Consider the following 20,677-nt stretch of genomic DNA (forward strand, 5'->3'; position numbering starts at 1 on the left):
AAATAACTTTACAGGGTAATCAAACTTAAAGAGCTCAGAGGACCCCCCTCTGTCTTAGGTTCAAAGTATAGCAAACAAAGATAAACACTCTAGTAAAAGGTACATTTACAAGTTGAGAAAACAAAGTAAAACTAAGACGCCTTGCCTGGCTTTTTTACTTACAAGTTTGAAATATGAGAGACTTGTTTAGAAAGATGGGGAGAACCTGGATTGATGTCTGGTCCCTCTCAGTCCCAAGAGCGAACAACCCCTTAAAACAAAGAGCACACACAAAAGCCTTTCCCCCCGCCAAGATTTGAAAGTATCTTGTCCCCTTATTGGTCCTTTGGGTCAGGTGTCAGCCAGGTTACCCGAGCTTCTTAACCCTTTACAGGTAAAAGGATTTTGGAGTCTCTGGCCAGGAGGGATTTTAGTACTGTACACAGGAGAGCTGTTACCCTTCCCTTTATAGTTATGACAACAGGTATGGCTCAAGGTCTCTCTTTTGAAAATACCTTTTAAGAATTTGCAACTGAGCCATATAAAATTCTGCCAAGAAGTGAAACATTTTTAAAATAAAAAAAGTGTAAAACAAAATATCTATTGGTCCATTTTGAGGACCAGCATAATTCTTAACATACATTCTAGTTGCCAGAATTTTGAGAGCCATTTGTTCAACATGTGTGCATTCTCCTAGGTGTTTTTTGGACCAACAACAACGACATTTGATTTAGAAAAAAAATCACTAAACTTAAGTTTGGGAATATTCCATTCTATTGTTTAGTGACTACTCTTCCACTGTCTATATGCTAAGGAGTGCCTGGTTTGGCACCAGAGACCATAATGATTTCCTTACACTCAAGTTCAGGCCAAAGGACAGTCTGGAGAGTGTTCTCATGACCAGAGATAACAGGATTTTCCCAGTTGAAGCCCATTTGTTCTTCCTGCCGTCCCATTGCTTTTATGTCCAGTGGAGCCATGCTTAAACAGGTCTAAATGAGTTAAACTCCTTCCATTAAATGAGGAAATATGGAGTAATGAAGCCTCTTCCACTACAACTGGAGATGCCTTCCTATCTGGCCCACTTTAACGCAGCTCCCTATATTACATAGAGATGGGACAGGAGGGGCTATTCGTAGAAAACAAATGGAAGAAAAACAGAGAAGAAACAAGGATGAAATAAACCATGTGGGAGGGGGGAAAGAAAAAAAACGGAATAACCATCCTGACAAAGAGAACATTTTGTGGCAGACACACACAGACAGACAGGACTACATCCAGAAAAGCCAATTGAATAAATTAAATAAACTGAACATAAAAGACAAAAAGAAAAAGTGTGTGAGAGAGATGGAAGGATGTTCTTTATTTGGGCAATGAAATACCTCCAGATTGCAGATTTAGGTTTCAAAATCCCTATAAAGTGAACAGTGTTTCCCATGGCACTTAATGCACCAGTGCAGCGACCCCTCAATTATTTATGCCATGTATGTGAGATTTGTGGATTTAGCATCATAAAATTTACTTGCTCCTGAATATCCTTACTATATTTTTGCTTTAGAGTTAAATCATGGGTTTGAGTATTTGTAAAAAAGTTATTTATCTGTCTCCTGTTTGTTTCCATTTAGTCCACTGGACACAGGAAAAACATTTTCACCAAACAGTTATTAATCCCTCCTCTTGGTAATCTTTAGTGGAAAATAGACACACTAATGTGTGTATAATACATCCAGAAATTTCAGATCTAAAAAAAAAAAAAAAAAAATGTATGTGTTTGATGTATAAGTGTTCCATATGCTATAGGTCTGCTTTAGTCCTGTGGTCAATAACTGTGTTTACAAATGTGATAATACTGTACAATATGCATTTTTCATAACTCTTTGTACTTGTTGTTTTCAATTCTTTTTCTAATTTATTTGTGCCTCTCCAGGCAACACTGCAAATCAGATACATATAGCGAGACAAATTCTTCCCAGTTTGTACCCCACTGGCATAATTGCATGGGGTGATACGTCAAGACAGAATTTGTCCTACTGTGTTTAATTGGAAACATACTTTACGGTCAGTTTTAAAGTGACCATAACCTGGCCTCTTTTCTCTTCTCACCCTCCCCGCCCCCCACCCAAATCAGTTTTTCACCCAACAATTAACTGCAGGTCCAAATGTTTGTATTCAGATTCCTAATGACCAGATTCGTCATTTTAATCAAGTAGCTAAGATACTATTAACTGCTAGCATTTGCGCTTACAATTAATTGCACTTGCAGTTCTGCTCCCTAAGTGGAGGCTTATTTAAAAAAAAAATCAGGCTCAATACCTATTAACTATCATAGTGAGGTCTGAAAGACCCTAACAGTTACAGTTCTTGGCTAAGATGCTAAACATTGTACTACATAGAGCAAAACCACAGAATTTATTAACCCAGAACTCTGGAGCAACCATCAGCTCTACATAAGTAATTAGTCTCATCCTATGGCTGCTTCTCCTGCCATCTCTCAGTGCAGCCTCATTAAGCCTAATATTTCCCTCATGCTCATCTTTATCACATTGTTCTGATAATAGTTTCATCATTCTTGGAGCTACTCAGAAAAGCATTACACATCTAAGACCCAGAGTACAATCATTACAACAGAGATTCAAGTGCTGCTCATATATAATTCAAATGTATTGGGTTTGAATTAGCTGATTATTCATAAAATCTGGTCTCTTTAGCACAAAGGGATGAGCCATGCTCAGAAATGTAATCTGCACTACTGTTAAACATCAGAGAAATCTTTAAAACATGTCATTTTAGAGTACAATGTGTATTCACACTTTTTCAAACATACATCCTGCTGCTTAAAGGGACATAGTGAGGATACAAATCCTGGGGTAAATTAATTCACATTAAATGAACAAGATAGGTGATGGTACCTGATGGTAAAAGAAATTTTAAAGATTTAATTAACCTCCACCATTTATGGTCACTTGGTGAAATCACTTCTCTTTGAACAAAGCAAGAGTAAGGCAGCTTCACATAGGAAACTCACTGCTGGGGATAAAATCCATTATCCACCTCCCTCTACTGCGGGCAGGGTTTCTCTGAAACTAGAACTTCTACTCAGCTGTTCCTGGCCACTAGGATCCAAGCAGTTGAAGATCCAGTGCTCCCTCATTGAAGCCTGACCCTAGCTTTCCTTCAAGATTCGCCTAGTCAGCGCCAGCATGAAGACTCCTCTCCAAGGCTCTAGGAGGTACAGAGGTCCCCCTGTACAACTGCTCTGCTTGTGCTCCATCTGCTCTCTCATGTACACACTGCATGCATACAACCCCATTGTGGGGGGGGGGGCTTAAGTGGTGTGGAGGGGATTTCATGGACCTTCTGCAACTATGTGAATTTCACTTATGTTTATTATGGGCCTGATCCTGCATGAAGCTGAGCAACTCTGGGAACAGCTGTGTTCTTCCAGCTCCCACAGACTTCAATAGAATTTGAACAATTCCAGAAGCTGTTCAGCTGCTTACATGATGAAGCCTTATTTACATTTCACTTAGCTTGGATAGTCACATTAGACTAGCCAGTTTCACTCTCATTATACTAGCAGAGTGTTACAATGTTGGGGTTAAAAGTTATATTAGGGATTGTCTTTTAATTCAGAGAAATATTTTCTGCTGCTATTAGTTCATATACTTTTTTAAAAAACGAAAGTCTCAACTATCTGACAGCGTTCTTTTAAAATGAATCTCTCAGGTAAGTGCAAACTACCAGAAGCTCCTAGGAAAATGGTGAATACAGCTTTGCAAAAATTACCAAATTCATTAATGTTGTATGTACTAAACTGAAGGTTTTAAGTTAGACTACAGCGCCTAATTAGCACAAATTCTGTGGCTATTTATTACTATATGCAATTACTACAATTGAAATGATCTATGTCTGCTAAAATATATCAACATATTTCTGCTTGGGAATTTTCTTTTTTAAAAGTCTTTCCTGAAAACAAAAAAGCAAGGCTTTGGGGAATCAAAAAATGTAGTGTTAATTTAGTGGCAGTGCTAAGATAATAAACCTGGTTAGCACATATTGATCATGATATAACTAAACTACACACAGCAAATGTTTTCTCACTGAGTCAACTATCCAGCAAAAACAATTCCAATGATTATGGAACATTTCTTCATCACACATTGTCCTATAGGACATATCAGGCATTTTTAAATAACACATTCCTGTAATTATTATTTTTATTGCAATAATGCTCAAAGGTCCCAACAGCACCCAAACAAGCACCTAGGAAAACCTGGGGTGAAATGCTGGCCCCACTAAAGTCAATGTCAAAGTTCCTGTCAACTTCAATGGAGCTAGAATTTCACCCATTGAGCCAAGAGATTAGAAAATGGTCTGAAAATCAGCACAGGAAAAAGGTATAATGCAGTCGGTTATATGCAATTTAATATTATGCAAATCTAAATTATATACATTTGTCAAAATATCATCTATTTTAATTGACTGAAGTAATATTTTATCTTCTGTACATTATATAGAAATCCCATATAAGGAAAATGGACTATTACCAGAGTCAAAATCTGGCAGTCAAAATCTGGCTATTACTACAGCCCAGAGTTTGTGATTATACAGTAAAAATAATTTATGTATTACCATGCATAATGCTCAGCTACGGGCTGAGTCAGCACTTCCATTAGAAAGTTTCCAGGTTTTAAAGTTTTAAGAGGATTTAACTCACCGGCAAAACTTGGTGTTCAAATTTCTGCCTTGGAGTAAATTATTTTTATCTGAAGTCCAGAAATATCAGCTTTCCCATTTTTTAAATTCCAACAGCAATTTTTAAATTCAGTTCAGAAGCCAATTTTTTAAAAAACAAATACATATAAAACTGTGATTTTAGAAGTAATACACAGTGTTGTTGGAGCTGTGTTGGTCCCAGGGTATCAAAGAGACGAGGTTTGTACAACATATTACCACCTTAGGCCCAACTCCACGGTGGTACTTAGGTGCCTAAATCTCAGTTTAGACACACCACAGATCCACAGAACTCCTGCCCAGCTGCTACCTAACACTTTAGTAGCCTCAACTCACTCGGCACCTAAGTTTTTAGGGTAAAAGTTTCCTAAGCACCCAGCTTTCTGCACACAGCCATCCCGACACAGAGTGAGGTAGCAATCTCCTGCCTAAGCTGTCCAAAGTCAAACTGTCCAGTGTGATCCATGAACTGGGAGAAGATAGGCAGAGGAGTGCCATGCCACCTTTGTGGCCTGATCTAGTGGCTTCTCAGCATGGTGGCTTCTCAGCATGCCTACCGGATTGAGTCCCATTCAAAATCTGGCTAGAGCAGGAGGTTCTGGTGCTGCCCACCTCATAACTGTTAGCCCAGTGATTAGAGCAAGCACCTGGGATGTAGGAGACAAAAGTTTAATTCCCCCCTCGGTCTCCTGTGTCTCAGGAGGGTGCTCTAACCACTGAGGTATGAAATAATCTGATGCGGGGCAGGGGGCTTCTTCAATCTCTCCTGAAGTTGTTCCACTTTGGATAAATACTATGGGGAGAGGGAGAGTGTCTATAGCCTGGTGGTTAAGGCATCCACCTGGGAGATGGAAGACCCAGGATCCAGTCCTCCTGATCCAATGACTAAGTATTTATCCACAGTGGAACAGCTTGAACAGGAGAGACTGAGGGAACCCCCACATCAGACCACACCCCTAGCTCCGTGGTTAGAGCATTCTTCTGAGAGGTGGGACAACCCTGTTCAAATTCTTTCTCCCCCTCTGGTGGGGGAGGGGGAGAAGGAACTTGGGTCTTCCACACCTCAGATGATTTCTCTAACCACTGGGTTATAAGGTGGGTGCCTCCTCCTCCTCCTCTGACCATTTTGTGTGGCGCGAGGCAGGTCCCTATCTCATTCTCACCAGAAACATCTTAGGCACCAAAGCTGCTCAACTCCAGGAGAGGTGTTCCCAGTTATGGTTCGCAAGCAGAAATAGGGGCCTCCCTGCAGCCCTGATTTAGGTGCTTATCTCTGTGAGTGAGGTGGGGTTTAGGACATACACTCCTCGCTATCTTAGGCAGCTACTCACCTAGCATACTGACTTTTGGGGATCGCGTTCTTAGGTGCCCATCTCTCTCCCGGACATTGTATATAGAGCCTTGGTGCCCAACTCACGCTTTGTGGCTCACTTTGTTGTTCCAGTGATTTTCTAGGCACCTAATAGTTAGGCATTGTGATGCTCAGTGTTGCAATGCCTAGTCCCATTGTGGGTCTGAGCATTAGCAACTAGCTTTCTTTTATTAACAGGATTATTGACCATACAAATTATTTTCTTACCTATGAAGTTAAGGAGAGAATGTCAGATATATATGAAAAGGAAAACAGCTGAGTCCAGACAATATAGGTTATAATGGCCTGATGTAAAGCCTACTGAAGTCAGTGGAAAGATTATTGGTTTTTAATGGGCTTTGGATCTGGTCTCTAGTTAAAAGTAAATACACATACTGATATACAAAAAAACCCAACAACAAATCACTGATATAACTTTCAATCAGTTCGTCCCACTTGCTCCATCTTTTCTCAAGTGATTCGGCTGCTAAACCTTATACTGGCAGTAATTCCATTTTTGTTCACTCTTTTGTTATTGTCTGTGGTGGGTATTTGTTTTTGCAAAACAGCCTTAGATATTACATTTTCAGGATAGGTACTATGTGTGTCTATGAGCTAGCGTCCAGAACTATTTCATAAAGATGTTTATTTATACACTTAAATGTATGCTGACCTGACACAGGATCTGAAATAACTTCAGATTCATTCTAAGGGTGAATCCCTGACCCCACTGAAATCAATGGCAAAACTCCCAATGACTTCAAAGGGGCCATGACCCTAAATTTGTACAGCTTTTAAAACTCAGTTTTGGACAGAAATTTCTGCAATTTAAGTCTGATTCCTGCAAATGCAGATGGGTCTGAAAAATGAATTGGTGTAATATGGCTCTAAGCAGACAATTTCCTAAAACCTCTGTAGAATTTAAGTGCCCATTATATTAATATTTTGTTCCTTTGTTCTTTTAGTACAGGCTACATTAATATGTGGCTTTGCAAAACTATTAGGATGACAAATCTTGACCATCCCTCACTCCAATATGTATGTGCTAAAATAGGACCAAGCAATGCAAATTTTCCCATCTGGTGCATGCATTTGTATAATATTTGTTTTAAACAGTTGTCAGCTATCACAACATCACAAGCATTCAAAGAATCTTAAAAAATACAGAAGCATTTTGCCACTCAACCCAGTGTTTGATATTCAGCAGCATGCAGCTAACCTTTGTGTTTCCCCTTTTTCTCCTTTCTCGTGCTGCCAGTTTGACAGCTTGCAGCTGCTGCCTTGGTTTTTTTAGTCGATTTTGGAGCTTGAGCATCTGCTACCACCTTTACATCTTCCTGCTCGGCCTCCTGAACTGCTTGAGAGATTCAGGGCACCCACCAAAAAGAAAGAGAGAGAGAGAGGAAAACAAGAGAGAGAATGAAATGAGAACTCTGTGAAGCACAGAGAAGAATGCAAGTGCAGCAGAGTTTAAGGTTTGGCTGACATCTTTGTGCAGAGAGGAAATTAAACTAAACAAGCAATTGCAGAGCTACAATGGAATTTAAATTGGCAGATTTGTTAAGGTTGGGTTTTTTTTTTTTACCTTGTTTCATCTCTTCCCATTCTTCCCCCTCCTACAATGTATTGGTTGCTATGCATTAGGCCCAAAATACCACCATAGATGCTACTATGTTGCTGAGCCGCTGTAAGCGGCACATTTCCCTGTAGTAAAGCTCTGTCAGTGCTGATCACTGATCAAGCCCCATGAGCCAGCTCAATAATATAAGATAATGATAGCTGGGTTTCCCCCCCCCCCCCCATAGTTCTCAGTGCCTTAAGTATACGGCTAACTCCTGCAAAAGCATCATCTGGAGTTTAACTTCAAAAAACTTACTTCTTATATTAAAATTCACAGCACAATCAACTTTGGCAAGAAAGGCCCTTTAATGTATAGACACTTAATATATCCATTTAAAGTTTAAAAAAAAATTGCTCTTACTTTATAAGGGCTGCATATTCATTCATTCTATAGAAATCTCAGTGGAACACAGCATTCATTGTGAAAGCCAGCATAATCATATGATTGCAGTGACTTTCAAAGTAATAAAGATTTTCTATTTATTATACAGTGCTGCCAGAGGACTGTATTTACACACACACACACAAACACACACCCACCAACCAGTTTATTCTTCTAGCTAGAATGAGCCTTTAAATGAAATAAAGTGATTTTTTTGTTAAAGTGGCTTTGTGATACTTTTCAGGTTTTGCACACTTATTTAAAGCAATTATCTTCATGAACTACATACAAAGAAATGGTCAAGCCCTTCAGCCCCCAAATATACCAATACTGAGCAGTACAATAAGAACTTTAGGGGCTAGATCTTTACCTTTTGTGAACTGTCATCAACCAGGACCAGCTCTAGGTTTTTTGCCACCCCAAGCAAAAAAAAATTGGCTGCCCCCCCCTTTTTTTTGGTTTTTACATGTTTGCACATTGCAATGTTTTGTTTTGTTTTGTTTTTGACTGTTTAAAATTAAAAAAAAATGAAAATAGAGAATTTGTAGTTAGTGAAATAAAACAATTTCCTACTAGTGTACTCATTTACTCACTGGGCCGGCCATGGAGTGAGCTGGGCTTTGTCTGCCTAGGCAGAGCTAGGGCTGCCTCTGCGCCGGAAGCCTTGGCATAGGCAGGACGTCAGCGCCAACCCCAGGGCTCATGTGGTCCGTGTGGGTCGGACCAAGTCACGCTGCTGGCGGGCTACCCAGCCTGGCTGTCACTGCCGAACAGCCAGAGAGGCCTGGAGCTGTGTGGGAGACACCGAACAGCTCTGCCTCCTGTCTCTCCTTCCCCGTGAGCACGCCCGGGGGGGTTGGCGCTGCCCTCCGGAGCTGGGCGTCGCAGCCCCGTGCCGGCAGGAGCAAGTAGCGGGCGTTGGGGGGGGGGGGGGGAAAGGGGCTGCCCAGTCCCTCCAGCCAGGGCACAATCACCTCCGCTCCCCCTGCGCCAATCCCAGTCTGAAGTGGCTGTAGCAGCCCTGCCCACGGTCCCACGTCTTGCTATGCAGCGCAGAGAGGGGAGGAGGCTCTGAGAGTAGGGCTGCGGCCTGGCTCCCACACTGGCAGCGGACCCCGGGGAGCCTGGCTTGGGGCAGCCTCAGCAACACCCCAGAATCCCGGGCGGTCACCCCATGGCGTGGCCAGGGACAGAGCCAGCTGGGCGGGGGGCACCACCTGTAGCTCTCACATGGAGCGAGCTGGGGTGGCTGTGGGGTTTGGCTGCCGGGGTCCAGGGCAGAGCAGCCAGCGGCTGGTGATCGCAGGGCAGCGTGCCTGGGCCTCCCGCTTCCCGGGACCCCTGCGAGCCGGCCGCAGGCTCGGCCTGCGCAGCGGCATGAATTCGGCTCAGCCTGGGCTGCCGCTCCCCTCCCCTACCCAGGCAGGAGGTGGCACAGGGGGGAGGAGGAGGCAGAGGCGGAGACAAGCCGAGGAGGAGCCCGCAGCCGGCGCTGGAGGAGCAGCCCACCCGGCTGCCAGGTTCCGCTGCCACCCCCTGCGCTCCGTGACCAGGGCAGGGCCGCGCTACCAGCTCCTGCCTGAGGGGGGCTGGCCGCTGCCCGTGGGAGAGCGGCAGGGACACACTCCCCACTGAGCCGGCTCCCCCTGCCCCGCTGCACAGCCCCAGCGGCACCCGGTCAGAGAACAACAGGACGCTCAGGATCCAGCCCAGGACACTGCCTCAGGTTGGAGCTGGGGCCCCAGCATTATGCCGCCCCTGATAATTTGCCACCCCAAGCACCTGCTTGTTTTGCTGGTGCCTAGAGCTGCCCCCTGTCATCAACGGAGGTACGACCTAAGAACATAAAATGGCCATAGGTTAGGCCGTCCATTTAGCCCAGTATCACGTCTTCCAATAGTGGCCAATACCAGGTGCTTCAGAGGGAATGAACAAAACAGTAGGGTTGGCAGGCGTCCAGTTTTCAACTGGAACACCAGGTCGCAAAGGGACCCTGGCGGCTCCAGTCAACACCACTGACCGGGCTGCTAAAAGTCTGGTCAGTGGTGCAGCGGGGCTAAGGCAGGCTCCCTGCCCTTGCTCCGTGCAGCTCCCAGAAGCAGCCGATATGTCCCTGCGGCCTCTAGGCACAGGGGCGGCCAGGGAGGTTCCGTGCACTGCCCCCACCCCTAATGCCGGCTCCGCAGTTCCTTTTGGCCAGGAAAAGTGGCCAATAGGAGCTGCGAGGCTGGTGCCTGGAGCCCACACTCCTCACCCCCTCCTGCACGCTAACCCCCTGCCCCAGCCCTCAGATCCCTCCTGCACCCCAAACCCCTCATCCATGGCCCCACCCCAGATCCCACACCCTCAGCCAGAGTATACACCCCCTCGCACACCTCAACCTGTTGCCCCCGCCCTGAACCCCCTCCCACACTCTGAACCCCTCAGCCCCAGCCCAGAGACCCCTCCTGAACCACAAGCCACTCATTTCTGGCCCCACTCTGGGGGGGCCAGAATCTGCACCCCCAGCCGGAGCCCGCACCCCAACCCCCTGTCCCAGCCCAGTGAAAGTGAGTGAGGGTGGGGGAGAGCGAGCAATGGAGGGGGGGGAATGTAGTGAATAGGGGCAGGGCCTCAGAGAAGGGGCGGGGCAAGGGGGTTCAGTTTTGTGTGATCAGAAAGTTGGCAATCCCAAGAACAGGTATTCATCAAGTGACCCATCCCTTTTTGCCCATTCCCAATTTCTGTCAAACAGAGGCTAGGGACACTTCAGAGACACTTTACATCTGCAGAGAATCTGGCCCTAGAGCTGCACAGAATCCACCCCACAGGACATGGATCCCATACCACACCACTTTTTTTTTTTAAGGCGCAGATTGCCATTATTATGCACTCACCTGCACCAGAAACAAACAAAAAAATTCTTTCAGGAAAAAAAGCTACATATGGCAAGGAATCTAGAGGAAAGAACTGGCTTGCTCACAAGATCATTTAAATATCATTGGCAAACCCCAAAAGCTCAGTAAACAGATAAGGCCCAATGATACTTGTGGCCCAGTAGTCTCTATCATAGAAGATGTAAACCAGTGATTCTCAGCCTGATTGGCTTGCGGTCAATCAGCACATAGCTGCGGCCCATGTGGCATCCTCAGAGCCATACAGCTAGTATATATATTGTGTGGCTGCAGCCCACATAACACACAGAGAGATGCAGAATGGTAAATAGGTTGAGAACCACTGAGGTAAACACTCTCCAAATTCACGAGTTATGGGACAAGTCCACTATGTACTAAATACTGGATTCCTAATACATAAGAACATATAAGAATATAAGAACATAAGAACGGCCGTATTGGGTCAGACCAAAGGTCCATCTAGCCCAGTATCCTGTCTACCGACAGTGGCTAATGCCAGGTGTCCCAGAGGGCGTGAACCTAACAGGTAATGATCAAATGATCTCTCTCCTGCCATCCATCTCCACACTCTGACAAACAGAGTCTAGGGACACCATTCCTTACCCATCCTGCCTAACAGCCATTAATGTACTTAACCTCCATGAATTTATCCAGTTCTCTTTTAAACCCTGTTATAGTCCTCGCCTTCACAACCTCCTCAGGTAAGGAGTTCCACAAGTTGACTGTGCGCTGTGTGAAGAAGAATTCCTTTTGTTTTAAACCTGCTGCCTATTAATTTCATTTGGTGACCCCTAGTTCTTGTATTATGGGATAAGTAAATAACTTTTCCTTATCTACTTTCTCCACATCACTCATGATTTTATATACCTCTATCATATCCCCCCTTAGTCTCCTCTTTTCCAAGCCGAAAAGTCCTAGCCTCTTTAATCTCTCCTCATATGGGACCCGTTCCAAACCCCTAATCATTTTAGTTGCCCTTCTCTGAACCTTTTCTAGTGCCAGTATATCTTTTTTGAGATGAGGAGACCACATCTGTACACAGTATTCAAGATGTGGGCGTACCATCGATTTATATAAGGGCAATAATATATTCTCTGTCTTATTCTCTATCTCCTTTTTAATGATTCCTAACATCCTGTTTGCTTTTTTGACCGCCTATGCACACTGCGTGGACATCTTCAGAGAACTATCCACGATGATTCCAAGATCTTTTTCCTGATTCGTTGTAGCTAAATTAGCCCCCATCATATTGTATGTATAGTTGGGGTTATTTTTTCCAATGTGCATTACTTTACATTTATCCACATTAAATTTCATTTGCCATTTTGTTGCCCAATCACTTAGTTTTGTGAGATCTTTTTGAAGTTCTTCACAGTCTGCTTTGGTCTTAACTATCTTGAGCAGTTTAGTATCATCTGCAAACTTTGCCACCTCACTTTTTACCCCTTTCTCCAGATCATTTATGAATAAGTTGAATAGGATTGGTCCTAGGACTGACCCTTGGGGAACACCACTAGTTACACCTCTCCATTCTGAGAATTTACCATTAATTCCTACCCTTTGTTCCCTGTCTTTTAACCAGTTCTCAATCCATGAAAGGATCTTCCCTTTTATCCCATGACAACTTAATTTACATAAGAGCCTTTGGTGAGGGACCTTGTCAAAGGTTTTCTGGAAATCTAAGTACACTATGTCCACTGGATCCCCCTGGTCCACATGTTTGTTGACCCCTTCAAAGAACTCTAATAGATTAGTAAGACACAATTTCCCTTTACAGAAACCATGTTGACTTTTGCCCAACAATTTATGTTCTTCTATGTGTCTGCCAATTTTATTCTTTACTATGGTTTCGACTAATTTGCCCGGTACCGATGTTAGACTTACCGGTCTGTAATTGCCAGGATCACCTCTAGAGCCCTTTTTAAATATTGGTGTTACATTAGCTATCTTCCAGTCGTTGGGTACAGAAGCCGATTTAAAGGACAGGTTACAAACCCTAGTTAATAGTTCCGCAATTTCACATTTGAGTTCTTTCAGAACTCTTGGGTGAATGCCATCTCGTCCCGGTGACTTGTTAATGTTAAGTTTATCAATTAATTCCAAAACCTCCTCTAGTGACACTTCAATCTGTGACAGTTCCTCAGATTTGTCACCTACAAAAGCCGGCTCAGGTTTGGGAATCTCCCTAACATCCTCAGCCGTGAAGACTGAAGCAAAGAATTAATTTAGTTTCTCCACAATGACTTTATAGTCTTTAAGTGCTCCTTTTGTATCTCAATCATCGAGGGGCCCCACTGGTTGTTTAGCAGGCTTCCTGCTTCTGATGTACTTAAAAAACATTTTGTCATTACCTTTTGAGTTTTTGGCTAGCTGGTCTTCAAACTCCTCTTTGGCTTTTCTTATTACATTTTTACACTTGGCAGTGTTTATGCTCCTTTCTATTTACCTCAGTAGGATTTGACTTCCACTTTTTAAAGGAAGTCTTTTTATCTCTCACTGCTTTTTTTACATGGTTGTTAAGCCATGGTGGCTCTTTTTTAGTTCTTTTACTGTGTTTCTTAATTTGGGGTATACATTTAAGTTGGGCCTCTATTATGGTGTCTTTAAAAAGCGCCCATGCAGCTTGAAGGGATTTCACTTTAGTCACTGTACCTTTTAATTTCTGTTTAACTAACCCCCTCATTTTTGCATAGTTCCCCCTTCTGAAGTTAAATGCCACAGTGTTGGGCTGTTGAGATGATCTTCCCACCACAGGGATGTTAAATGTTATTATATTATGGTCACTATTTCCAAGTGGTCCTGTTATAGTTACCTCTTGGATCAGCTCCTGCGCTCCACTCAGGACTAAATCTAGAGTTGCCTCTTCCCTTGTGGGTTCCCGTACCAGCTGCTCCAAGAAGCAGTCATTTAAAGTATCGAGAAATTTTGTCTCTGCATTTCGTCCTGAGGTGACATGTTCCCAGTCAATATGGGGATAATTGAAATCCCCCACTATTATTGAGTTCTTAATTTTGATAGCCTAATTTCCCTTAGCATTTCATCATCACTATCACTGTCCTGGTCAGGTGGTCGATAGTAGATCCCTAATGTTATATTCTTATTAGGGCATGAAATTACTATACATAGAGATTCTATGGAACATGTGGATTCACTTAAGATTTTTACTTCATTTGATTCTACATTTTCTTTCACATACAGTGCCACTCCCCCCTCTGCACGACCTGTTCTGTCCTTCCGATATATTTTGTACCCCGGAATGATTGTGTCCCATTGATTGTCCTCAGTCCACCAGGTTTCTGTGATACCTATTATATCAGGGGTCAGGAACCTTTCAGAAGTGGTGTGCCGAGTCATCATTTATTCACTCTAATGTAAGGTTTCGCATGCCAGTAATACATTTTAATGTTTTTAGAAGGTCTCTTTCTATAAGTCTATAATATATAACTAAACTATTGTTGTATGTAAAGTAAATAAGGTTTTTAAAATGTTTAAGAAGCTTCATTTAAAATTAAATTAAAATGCCCCCGGACCGGTGGCCAGGACCCGGGCAGTGCGAGTGCCACTGAAAATCAGCTCGTGTGCCGCCTTCGGCACACGTGCCATAGGTTGCCTACCCCTGTATTATATCAATATCCTCCTTTATCACGAGGCACTCTAGTTCACCCATCTTATTATTTAGACTTCTAGCATTTGTGTACAAGCACTTTAAAAACTTGTCACTGTTTATTTGTCTGCCCTTTTCTGATGTGTCCGATTCTTTATGTGAGTGTTTCTCATCTGATCTGGCCCTTACATGATCCTCTTCCATCCTCTGCTCCCGACTAGAACCTAGAGATTCTCTATCAATAGACTCTCCTTTAAGAGAAGTCTCTGTCCAATCCAAATGCTCCTCTGCAGCAGTCGGCTTTCCCCCATCTCCTAGTTTAAAAACTGCTCTGCAATCTTTTTAATGTTAAGTGCCAGCAGTCTGGATCCACTTTGGTTTAGGTGGAGCCCATCCTTCCTGTATAGGCTCCCCCCATCCCAAAAGTTTCCCCAATTCCTAATGAATCTAAACCCTTCCTCTCTACACCATCGTCTCATCCATGCATTGAGACTCTGAAGCTCTGCCTGCCTACCTGGCCCTGCGCGTGGAACTGGGAGCATTTCTGAGAATGCCACCATAGAGGTCCTGGATTTCAGTCTCTTCCCTAACAGCCTAAATTTGGCCTCCAGGACGTCTCTCCTACCCTTCCCTATGTCATTGGTACCTACATGTACCACAACCATCGGCTCCTCCCCAGCACAACACATAAGTCTATCTAGATGCCTCGAGAGATCCGCAACTTTCGCACCAGGCAGGCAAGTCACCATACGGTTTTCCCGGTCATCACAAACCCAGCTATCTATGTTTCTAATATGAGCAGTTCTACTGACTTCAGTGAGAATCCTCACATGAGTAAGGCAAGATGAGCACCCAACCTGTATAAAAATCATTTGCAAACTCACATCTCCTCTCCTGCAACACACAAGTCTATAAATAGTCTTAAATTTACAAAACACCGTGGATTAACTGCTTTCTTTCTTTTACTAGAGAGACCTTTGTTAACGCACTTGTACATAACAGACACATGAAATCTGCAGAAGTCAGATGATGATCAGATGGGCCAATGGGGCTGTTTTACCCCAACTCCTCATTCCACTTACAGTCTTTAGCAAATGACTAATACTAGTCATAAGCTCATTGGCTGCAATCCCTTTGCAAAGCATTACCAAACACTGTGGATAATGCATGAGACAGAACAGAGCGACCACTCCATCCCTCAGGGAGGATGGCAAGATTAATGTGAAAGGCAGCACATTAGGCTCTGTTTCTCCAGTCATGAAGGCCTCTGACTAACCAGGGCAGCGAAGAGCCCTGCTGTGAGTAAACTTTAAAACAGTTGAATTTACATACCCAGTAATTCTGATCTATATTTGCAGCTGTCTCTCCTTTTTTAAATTAGGGAGAGTTTTTTTTCTGGTTTTGTTTCTTTCATGATGCTGATGATCTAGTTTGTAGAATTCAGTATTTTCCTAACAAGTGAGTAAATGACCTACATTCAATGACTAGCCAGGTCTCTACAGCCATTTTAATACTTTGTTTAATATGCCCATCCATTCAGATCAAACACCATTGAAGGAGTCTAAAATGTGGCTTAATCAAAATGGGATGGAATGTTCTGATATTACTAACTGAAAAATTAAAAACAAAAACTTTTTAGGACCAACTACTTGCCATCATGTCAGCTATCCTTTGACCTAACTAATCTGAAGTTAAATAATTATTAGTGTGGATTGCAGCTGCATTAATTAGTTTTGAAAAGCTGGCACATAAATTTCAGCAGTAGATACCTGAATATTAACACAGAGGTGTAACCTCCTCAAGGAAGGATTTGAAAGATTTCCACCATTTTATGCTCAAGGCCATGGAGCACTCAGTTTAGTTGCCATCTTGAATACACATCATCAGACTGGACCTGATAAAGATGGGACAATCAAGTGCAAGTGGTGGAGATAATAAAATGAGATTTAAAGGCACACCAATACCCAGCAGCAACAACTGGATAATTGAAACAATACCACGTACGTTTACTATCTCAATTGAAACTAACCAACACACACAATGTAGTGAATATTAAATACCCACAGAGAACTCTTCTGGATCAGTGTATGGAGTTAAGAAAAAGCTTGTAAAGATTATTTGAATAATGAATACATTTGAAGAATTTGCAATCTGCTCGAAAAAACAGCACAAACGGGAAAGAGGCTAAACAGCTAGATAAATTATTCATTGCAAATTATTCACTCAGCTTTACTAGGCAACCATTCAGTCCATTTATCAAAGTTCTCACACTTCTCATTTCATGACAAGTGAAAGTAGAATGACTATCGAGCAAAGAAAATTAAGCAACAGTTTAATAGATGCACTGGCTTTTGCCTACTCGTTGGATGTGCTCTCACGTATCTCCATAAAAATGGCTTGGCACCTTTCTTTGTAATTTCTTGGCTCTTGAGAATGTTGCTATTTATTTGGACAGTGATCCACTATAATTTTATCTGATCTATTTTAAAATTGTTCCAACATAGCTTAAAATATAACTTTTAAAGTAGTTTACAAGGCATGGGATGTTCCTAGAGTTACATGAACTCTCTAGTGAAGTAAAGATAGGTAAAAATGTTAAATTTCATTGAAAAAAAATCAGCAATTTTCACCAGTTTTGTAGAAGGTCTGTAAAACTGAATGACTGAAGTGATGCCCAAAGGTCCCAGTTAGGATTAGGGTCCCAGTGTCAAGGTGCTGTTCAAACACTTAGCAAGACACAGTCTCTTCCCCAAAAGATTACAGTCTAAGGCCCCTGCAACTGGTAGCGAGCAGGCAGATTGCTGTGCCTGCACAGAACATCACTGAATTCAATAGGGCTTCATGTGGGAAAAAACTACTATTTAAATTGCTGCAGGAGTCTCTCTTTAGTGATTCAAAATAGCAGAGCTCCTCATAAACTGAGCATAACTCCTTGTAGAAATGCCCCAATATGTCAAGTACAAGAACCAAAACTATGTCTATTTTGCAGATAATGCCAGGTTTAACTCCATTGCAATCTGAGATATCCTATTTTTAAACACAAATATTACTTGAAGCCCAGAGGTCTACACTGGATTTTTCAGTCAAATAAGTCCTCAACTCTACAATGTAGGAATCCAATTGTGATATGCAATCCATGTGGGTGTATTTCTGCACTTGAGCAGATCACAGTGTAGGAGCCCAGAAGTTACAGGATTCTGTTTGTCCCTGATATATTTAAAGAATTTCTTCCTACCATCCTTAAACCTACTGGCCATAGATCTTTTTATTGCTACCGTTAGCTTCCCTTACTAATTGCCTGTATTTCCTAATGGTTGATTTGTACTCATTGCTATCAACTGCCCCGTTTTTACATTTGTTAGGTATTGGGTTTTTTAACTAGAGGAATTAGAAATGCTCACTTATGAAAACAAATCTGATATACCTGGTATTACTGAAACCTGGTGGGATGAGTCACATGACTGCAATGTTAAAACCACTGGATATAACTTATTTAGAAAAGAAAAAGTGGGCAGAAGGGGATCGGGATGGCACTCTATGGCTACGTCTACACTTGGAGCTAGGCGTGTGATTCCCAGCTTGTGCAGACATACTCTCACTAGCGCCTATCGAGCTAGCAGGCCAGCGATAGTAGCATAGCTGGTGTAGCACAGACAGTGGCGAGTGGCAGCATGGGCTAGTCGTGCTGAGTACAAACCCACCTGAACCCAAGGGTACGAACTCAGCCCAGCTAGCCCGTGCCGCTACTCACAGCTGCCCATGTTCTCTGTCTAAACTCCTCTTTTCTAGTGCACTAGCTTGCTTGAGAGCTAGAGCAAATATGTCTACGTGAGTTGGTAATCATACCCCCAGCTCCAAGTGTAGACATACCCTGTATCTAAGATACTGTTACTTTAGTGTTGTTTACAATTTAGAAAATACAGACCTGGAATGCTTATGGATCAATGTACTAACTAGTAAATCACAAGATGGGGCACTGGGAGGTTTTCTGTTACATATCAAGTCAGACAAGAGAACAGAATGAGCAACTCTTCAAACATCTATCTACAATCTGTTGGGTTTTTTAAAAAACTGCATTAGCATGGGGGATTTCAATCTGGGGGACATATGCTGGAGGTCTCATGCTGCCATTTATAAGACACCCGTGGAGTTTCTAAAAATTATTATAATCTTCTAACACAAAATTCTCCCACACCTCATTAAGAGGTAAGGCAGCACTCCAAGTATCAAGAGTATGATCTAATGCAGAGAACATATTCCCTGATTTCTCCCTAAAAAAAGAACAAACACCTCGGACTGAAGTCAACAGAAAACAGGATCCAAACCACTAATTTTGCTGAACATGCACAAATGTTTTTAAAATGAATGATTAAATGATGTCACCTTAAAATTTGACAGTTTGCCATTCAATGGAAAACTCTCTCTTTCTCTCATCATTTATCGTACCAGAACAGAATGACACATCAAATTTAACAATCCAGAGTTATGACTTGTGATCAGAAATCTGTTTGGCACAAAATACAGACATTTAGCCCTGCTGCCAAATGTCAAAGAGAAAGTATGCAGTGTTGCTGTAGCCGTGTTGGTCCCAGGATATTAGTGAGAGAAGGTTGGTGAGGTAATATCTATTAGTGGAAAGCCCCATCCCACTCCACCTGTCTTTCTCCCCACCCCTTCCTTTCCCTCCCCCCCCCCCCCATGACTGGAGGGGTATGTGCTAACTACTTATGCTAAGCAATCTGTTCCACCTTGTATTTAGCTGTGACACTCTCTGTACCTTTCCTAGACCTGAAGAGCTCTGTGTAAGCTCAAAAGCTTTTCTCTCTCACCAACAGAAATTGGTCCAAAAAAAAAAAAAAATTACTTCACCCACATTGTTTCTCTAATATCCTGGGACTGACACAGATACAACAACACTGCATACAACGAAAGAGAAAGTAATTTTGCTATCTTGTACATGGTTAATCTAAACTTCTAAATCAAAAGTTGTTGTGAAGATACTTGAAGGAGAATTTTATTGTGTTTTTAATTGAAAACATTTTAATTTCAAACATACAAAAGCCACATATGTAAAAAAGTAACATTAATAAAAGCAGACTTCGCCTTGTTCAGATTCTAGCCTCTCAAAATTGTGAAAAAAGGAATTTGTCCCAAGTGGAAATTCACCATTTTCACAGGAAAAAAATTATACCTTCTTGCCTATGAAAATTGCCTTTCATTTTTGCAGAAAGTTTAAGGGAGCAGTAGAAAAGGTTAGTTCTTTATAACTCTGTGAAAGAATTATTCTACATCAGCATAAGTCTGGTTACTAAGTTAACACAAATCTGGGATCAAATAAAGATGTTTTAAATCACAACTGTTGCTCTACATTTCTGTGTACAGACCTCCAGTCCTGTACCTGTGGCAAATTCACATTGGCTTCAATAGATGCAGGACTGGGCTCAGCATGATAGTTACAAAAATAAATGAATGTATTTACCATGTTTCAGTAAATCCTATATTAAAAAATCAATTACTGCAATAAAGGCAAATATTGTATGTATGTAAATATGAACTTTTTGTCTATCTCCCCACTTTACTTAAATCAGTGGTAATATTCCAGGAAGACACATCAGATATTTGCAATACTTTAAACAGCCTGAAAAGAAGAGTGTACATCAAGGAATTTTGCTATCACACATTTGTAGGGGCTTATGATTTTGTCCAATTCTGTAGAAAATTTGTAGCAATATGTGATGTGGAGATACCTGAAAATAAGCCAGCAGATGTGACCTAGATGTTCCAGAATTATGAGCACGATTTAGGAAGTAAACATTTTAAACTAACCACTAACAATATGCCGTACAAGGATATTAAGTGGAAACAAACATGGAGAGGGGAAAAAAGTAGTAAATAAATGGCCTTTTCTGGGCAGAAATTATTCTTATGAATTATGTTATTTTATTGATATATATTTTCTTCTATAATGATGTAAACAATGAGAAAAACAATACTGCTGAAAATTATTAAGCAGTTATTTATAATGATGAACAATGGAATTTTTATCTGATTATTTGGGACATATCAGGATTATTCACAAGATGAAAGGCCTGATTCAAAGCTCATTGAAGTCA

General features: G+C 42.0%; 1 protein-coding gene across 1 annotated transcript in view; it reads right to left on the reverse strand.

Annotated features, from left to right (window-relative positions):
* Positions 1–20,677, reverse strand: part of TUB (TUB bipartite transcription factor) — a 275,151-nt gene that overhangs the window by 21,899 nt on the left and 232,575 nt on the right. Inside the window, exon 4 of the mRNA XM_065403837.1 lies at positions 7,284–7,421. Coding sequence (XP_065259909.1) covers positions 7,284–7,421 — 138 coding nt within the window. The remainder of the gene's footprint in view (positions 1–7,283; positions 7,422–20,677) is intronic.

Source organism: Emys orbicularis, chromosome 4 (genome assembly GCF_028017835.1).
Source record: "Emys orbicularis isolate rEmyOrb1 chromosome 4, rEmyOrb1.hap1, whole genome shotgun sequence".
NCBI lineage: Eukaryota > Metazoa > Chordata > Testudines > Emydidae > Emys > Emys orbicularis.